The 6,679-nt window shown below is 35.9% G+C and overlaps 1 protein-coding gene across 1 annotated transcript in view; it reads left to right on the top strand.

The window, feature by feature from the left end:
* Positions 1-6,679, top strand: part of SLC17A6 (solute carrier family 17 member 6) — a 58,834-nt gene that overhangs the window by 34,491 nt on the left and 17,664 nt on the right. The window contains exons 4-6 of the mRNA XM_007955956.2: positions 3,289-3,403; positions 5,314-5,401; positions 6,180-6,266. Coding sequence (XP_007954147.1) covers positions 3,289-3,403; positions 5,314-5,401; positions 6,180-6,266 — 290 coding nt within the window. The remainder of the gene's footprint in view (positions 1-3,288; positions 3,404-5,313; positions 5,402-6,179; positions 6,267-6,679) is intronic.

The following is a 6,679-nucleotide window of genomic DNA, read 5'->3' on the forward strand; positions in this document are numbered from 1 at the left end:
ATTGGTTTCCCTTTTCTTTGTTGAAGAGGGTCTGTGCAGTCCTTCTGCCTAGTCCACCATCTTGCCGGAACTCCAGAACATTATCTTTGTGAACTCTGTTTTACCAATTGACTAGATGTCCACCAAGCAATGGTGCTTACTCTTCAAGTTCAGTGGTTCATCTTGGTTTCTAAGCAGTTTCTATAACTGTGTCCTCTGTGTACTCTATTATATATATGAATATATGTGCAGCATTTATAAATATGTATATAGAAATATCTACCAGCATATCTTTACTCCCATATTACCTCATCTCTTTAGCATACATATTTACCTTATGTATCTACTTACAAATTATTGTTAGTTATTACTGCTGTTTCGGGATTGTATATATTATAGCATTTACCACAGTTGTCACTTATTCTTGCATACCTCTCACTGTCCTCCTTTGCCTTGGTCATGTTGTGTTGTTTTCTCCCATATTGTATATTGACTTTCCCTTTATCAGAAATAACTTTTCTATCTAGTTAGTGATTCTCCCTCCCTCTTCATTTCCTCCCCAATAACCATCTAAGAATGTTTCTTCTTTTATATAAACCTATATAGTAGTTTAGCTTTTTATAATAGTGATTTCATACTATATATGTCCTTTTGTGTTTGACTTTTTTGACTCAGTATAATGTTTTCCAGATTTGTGAGATGTTTTGTAGATTTATCATTATTCTTTACTGCTGCATAGAATTTTATTGTATGTATGTACCACAGTTTGTTTATCCCTTCGTCTATGATAGATAGGTTGTTTCCATCATTTTTCTATTGTGAATAATGTTGTGATGAATATGGATATGTATATGTCTGTTTGTGTTATAAATTTTTAAGGAAACACCATATTGTTTTACATAGTAGTTGTACCATTTTTCAGTTCAACTGCCCATGCATACGAGTCCCAATCTCCCCACAGCCTTGCCAGCATTTGTTGTTCTCTGCTTACTTGATCAGTGACATTATTGCTGGGGTGATATGGTATCTTAATGTAGTTTTGATCTGCATCTCTCTAATGACTAATGAAGGTTGGCCAATCAACTTCCATAGTCATACTACCTCAGAAATCAAAGGAGGGGTTGCTAGGGTCTGACTTGACAGCACATAACAACAACAACAATGGCTAATGATCGTGAACATCTTTTTATGTTTGTTAGCTGCCTGAATATCTTATTTGGTGAAGTGTCTATTCATGTCCTTTGCCCATTTTTAAAGTAGATTATTTGTCTTTTTGTTGTTGAGATATTGAGGTTTGCTATAATTTTAGACATTAGCCCTTATTGGATATGTTGTAGCCAATTTTTTTCCCCTAGTGTGTAGGTTCTCTTTTTACTCTTAGTGAAGTCTTTTGATGAGCGTATGTATTTAATTTTAAGGAGAACTCAGTTATCTAGTGTAGCGTTGCTGTTTGTGCATTATTAGCTATGTTTGGTACTCGATTTATGCCATATATTAGGTTCCCTGACATTGTCTCTATTTTTCTCTCCATAATCTTTATAGTTTTATGTATTAGATTTAGGTCTTTGATTCATTTTCAGTTAGTTTTTGTTTGTTTGTTTTGTGGCATGAGGTGAGGATAAAAACCAAAGCTAAACTCACTGCTGTAAAGTCGTTTCCAACTCAGTGACCCTCCTTGGGTTTCAAAGGTGTTATCTCTATGGAAGTAGATTGCTCAGTCTTCCTTCTGAGAAGTGGCTGGTGGGCTTGAACCACCAGCCTTCTGGTTAGCAGTCAAATGCCTTAGCCACTATGCTACCAGATGGTCTTTCATTTTTCTATAAATGGATATACAGTTTTGCCAGCACTGTTTGTTAAAGAGAATATCTCTTCCCTACTTGATGGACTTCAACCCTTTGTCAAACATCAGCTGTCCACCAGTGGATGAATTTACTTTTGGTTCTCAATTCTGTTCCATTGGTCTATGTGTTTGTCATTGTACCAGTACAAGGCTGTTTTGATTACTGTGGCTGTGTAGTAAGTTCTGAGATTGGAAAGTGTGAAGGAGTACAATTCTTTAAACAGTTACACTTAAATGTGCTGCCCTGAAAGAATCAGCACTTTCATGAGGCAAGCACCTTGACTGAATTCAAGGCTTAATGTTCAACTTGAGAAAATTCCCAGAACATAAGAGTTTAACTTGTTAGTTATAGTGTGTCTCAAAACATCTTTGTAAGAAACTTTCTAAAATTTCCCTGTAAGGTAATTTTTTCTCTCTATATGAATGTCATCGAAACATTTTTGTTTTTATGATGAAATGGAAATTTTACTTGTCGATGAGCAATGTCTTTAGCACCATATTTTCAGCAATTCCTTCTTAAGTTGGTATGTATATATGTGCTGCTAGAAGTGTGCTTCAAACATCTCACCACCCCTCCAAAAAAAAAAAAAAAACAAACCCTGAAACAGATATACTAAGTATTAGTTATTTGTATTTTGTTAGAAAAGAACATCATGTTTGATAAAATAGAGGTCCAGTGAAATTAGAAAAACTCTCAATAAGATGGACTGACACGACAGATGCAAAAATGAGCTCAAACATAGCAAAGTTTATGAAGATGGAACAGGACCTAGCAATGTTTCATTCTGTTGTACATAAGGTCGCCATAAGTTGAAGCCAACTCAAGGGCAACTCACAACAGTAAATTTGTATTATAAAAGGTTGTGCAGTAGAATCTAATCATGAAATTTCTTGGGGCATTTACAATATGATTCCATTCATAAATTGTCTATGTATAGGCAGCTTCTGGGGAAGTTGCAAATATTTGTATAATGTGAGGCATAACTGTATTCCTTCATGAATTCATTATTCTTTCAATAACTTTTCAGTGAGGGTCTACTATGTGTTGGCATGTGCCGTGCTTAGTAGATATAATGGAATACAACAGTGGGCATGAGAAATAGGTTTTTGCCTTTTTGCAGCTTACATTGTAGATGAATATGGACCAGAAACATACACAACGAATCTTGCAGTATTTGCAATTTGCAATAAAATATATGAAGAAACCAAATACTTTGAATCCCCATTTTATTTATTCTGTGTCCAGTAATATAGAATTTCAAATAAAAAAGTCCAACTATCTATTTGCAATGGCTACCCAATATAGCTCAGAATATGTTTTGTTCTTTTGAAAAACAATCTACGTTAAAATTGCTTGTGATGGTTAATTACCTTAAATATTTAATGGGAACTGGCAAATTTAAATCTGCAGACGTAAAATGTTAAATCATTTGAGCAGTGTTACCATCTCTCCTTCTTTTCTGTTTCAGGGTCTTTGGAGCTGCCATACTTCTTACCTCTACCCTGAATATGCTAATCCCATCAGCAGCCAGAGTGCATTATGGGTGTGTCATCTTTGTTAGAATCTTGCAGGGACTTGTTGAGGTACGGAACTACAGTATGATATTTTAAAATGGGCATGTTAATGATAGCTAGCAGATTACCTTTTATTAGGCTATGCATATGAAGCATTAAAACATAAAAAATAGGAAACATTGGAAAAATTAATGCACTGCTGTCGAGTCAGATCCCACTCATAGAAACCCCTCCTTGGGTTTCTGAGGCAGTATCACTACGGAAGTAGATTGCCCAACCTTCCTTTGGAGGAGTGGCTCGTGGGTTTGAGCCTTCAGCCTTCTGGTTAGCAGTCAAATGCATTAGGCACTATGCCACCAGAGTTCCTTTGGAAAAGTTAGGAAATCCTAAATTTTGTCTATATACAATGTTAAAGTACAATTTTGATTTCTTACCTCCTGTTCTCCAAAATTGAGTATGATTAAAGAAATATCAAAATGACTATTTGGATTAATAAACAAACAAATAAACATTAAAAAATGTACTTTTGTTAATGTGTTGTGATAAGAATTTTTTATTTTAATTCCAACCTCAATCATACTAATAAGTCTAGGCTTTTTTTATAATTTTGAATTTTGTTCTATATATTTTTTGCCCTTCTCTGTCCAGGCTGGTGGTTCAAACTCACCAGCCACTCCTTGGAAAGAAGATTGGGCAATCTACTTCTATAGAGATACCACCTCAGCAAACCAAGGAGGGGTCACTATAAGTCAAATTGACTTGATGGTAGCAGGCTTGGTTTTTTTTTTGGTTCTCTGTCCACTAACTTCTACTGAGATCCTGATTAGAGCAGTTGGTAGTGGTAGCTGGGCACCATCCAGTTCTTTTTGTGTCAGGGTAGTGGTGGGAGCTGTGGTTTGTGTGGTTCATGAGTCTTTTGGACTGTCTCTTTGAGTCTTTGATTTTCTTCACTCTCCTTTGTTACGGATGAGGAGAGTCCAATAGTTGCATGCTAGATGGCTTCTCATAAGGATCCCAGTCACTACTCACCAAAATACAACGTAGACTGTTATCTTTGTGTACTATGTTATGCTGATTCACCAAGATGTCCCCCAAGACTGTGGTTTTAAGTCCTCACACCCAGTAACTTATTCTCTCAATGAATATATATAGTTGGCAGAGCTGGTAAGAATTTTTCAGTTCATCCTTTGCTGGTGATAATCCTAAATTGACACTTTCTTGGAATTTTATATTGTTCCCTTGTTGACTTTAAATCAAGCCATATGAATTTTCACTAATATATTTCATTGGATATAATCTTTGTCTTACTGTAATGATCAGCTTTTGCTCCATTAGCCTACAGAGGATAACAGAACAACATTTAAAACTTTCAGTTTGTCCTGTCTAGAATTCTTTCTTTTTCCAAGGAGTTAATGCATAAATCAGAGAGCGTTTTAAGCCATGGAAAACAACATCTTTCCTCAGCCCTGCTCAAAGAAAGAAAAAGGATAAGATCAAACTAATGGGAAAAGGCTGATTGTTTTAAAGGTCTTAAAGTCTAGGCACTACTTGAACTAAGTGTGAGCTCCAAGAATCTAAATGTCACCTTCCCCTGGACAGAGTACTTTTATTTGGGAATCACTGAGTTTAATACCTCACTAAAAAGTATCCCAAATTTCTTGAAATCTTCAAAATTAAAGATGAAATGAGCAATAGTGAGTCTTTTTACTCACCTTTATCTTGAAGAGAAAAGAGATGGAAGGCAGACCTGAAGGGTGGGGAGAATTTGAACTTGTCACTAAGAAGAGCCTATATCTTAGCTGCCCTAGGCTGAAAGCTTTCCACATGGCATTTCCAGAAGGCAGAAAGAACCCATGAACAGCAGTTTTCTTTAAGACTTTGTGCCTACCCTATGGGAAACAACATTGGAGAAGGAAATGTGCTTATTTTTCAGGGACCTCGAAATCTAAATTTTGATATGTGCCTTTCTCCCATCACAGGGTGTCACCTACCCAGCATGCCATGGGATATGGAGCAAATGGGCCCCTCCTCTCGAGAGAAGTAGATTGGCAACCACCTCCTTTTGTGGTGAGTACTGTTTGCAGAAGTAATAGGCTGGGTAAAAGTTTAGGAGCAAGTTGGGAAAGAATTGAATGTTTAGTAAAGCTCACCTATGAAGCCATCATTTTTGTTTGTATGTGTGAGGAGTAGTTTTTGAACATTATTTCATTTCCTTTCACTCTTCTTGGTATACTTAAGTCTTCAATGTCTTCTTGTGTCAATTTTGATATTACATGTTTTTCTAGATGTTTATTTCAACTAAGCTTTTGAATATATTCATGGGTGGTTTCTATAATACTCTTATTATTTTTAAATCTCCCTGTGTCTTGAATAGGTAGGTGACATCTGCTTATGTAGTCCTGTGATTCAGTGTATGTAGTATGTCTGTTATTAAATAATTAAATAATAACATTAAATAATATTAAATATTATTTCTAGTATGGGTCCTTAACCTGGTTCAAAAGTCATGGCTTGGTTTGCATCCATGAATTTCCTAAGTCCTACGTGTATTTGTATATATGTCCCCCCCCCGAGAATTTTTCATAATGTTTTTCATCCATAACTTTCCTAAGGTTTACAAAAGATATTCAAAGAAGTTTAAAGCATTTATTTACAAAGTATATAGTACAATGTGGAATTTCCATGTGTATGTTTTGTGATGAGGGGGAGTATGCGTATGGGTATGAATACACATGCACCTGAGTGTACAAATATATACTTGTATGAGCCAGACGAGGAACATGAGATTAAGTCTAGAATTTCCATTGGCTTCACTTTCCATCCTCTAATTATTTTTCTGCTTTAGGTTCCTATGCTGGAGCTGTGATTGCCATGCCTTTGGCTGGTATTCTTGTACAGTATACTGGCTGGTCTTCAGTATTTTATGTATATGGTATGTTGCATTTCTATACAATAACATTAAAATAAGTGTGTGTAAGCTAAAAGAAAGTGGTTGCAGGTAATGAGATAGATCACTGAATATGCTTCTGTATTTACTTACTTATTTTCTCCCCTTAAGAATTCTTTCCCTATATTCTGAACTCAAGGAAAATGTTTTGCCTCTGTTATTTTCCCTAAGCATCCCTAATGGCTCAATGGTTAAAACACTTAGCTGCTAATCAGCCTCTCTGTGGGAGAAAGATGTGGCAGTAAATATTTACAGTGCTTCTGTAAATATTAACTAAAACTTACTGCCATCAAGTTGATTCTGACTCATAGTGACTACTATGACCCCTATTTCCAAGGCTGTAAATCTTTATGGAAGCACCCAACCTTCCTTCCAAGGAGTGGCTGGTGGGTTTGAAC

The sequence above is a fragment of the Orycteropus afer genome, unplaced genomic scaffold, assembly GCF_000298275.1.
Source record: "Orycteropus afer afer isolate SDZICR_OR568_19922 unplaced genomic scaffold, OryAfe1.0 scaffold00014, whole genome shotgun sequence".
Classification (NCBI taxonomy): Eukaryota; Metazoa; Chordata; class Mammalia; order Tubulidentata; family Orycteropodidae; genus Orycteropus; species Orycteropus afer.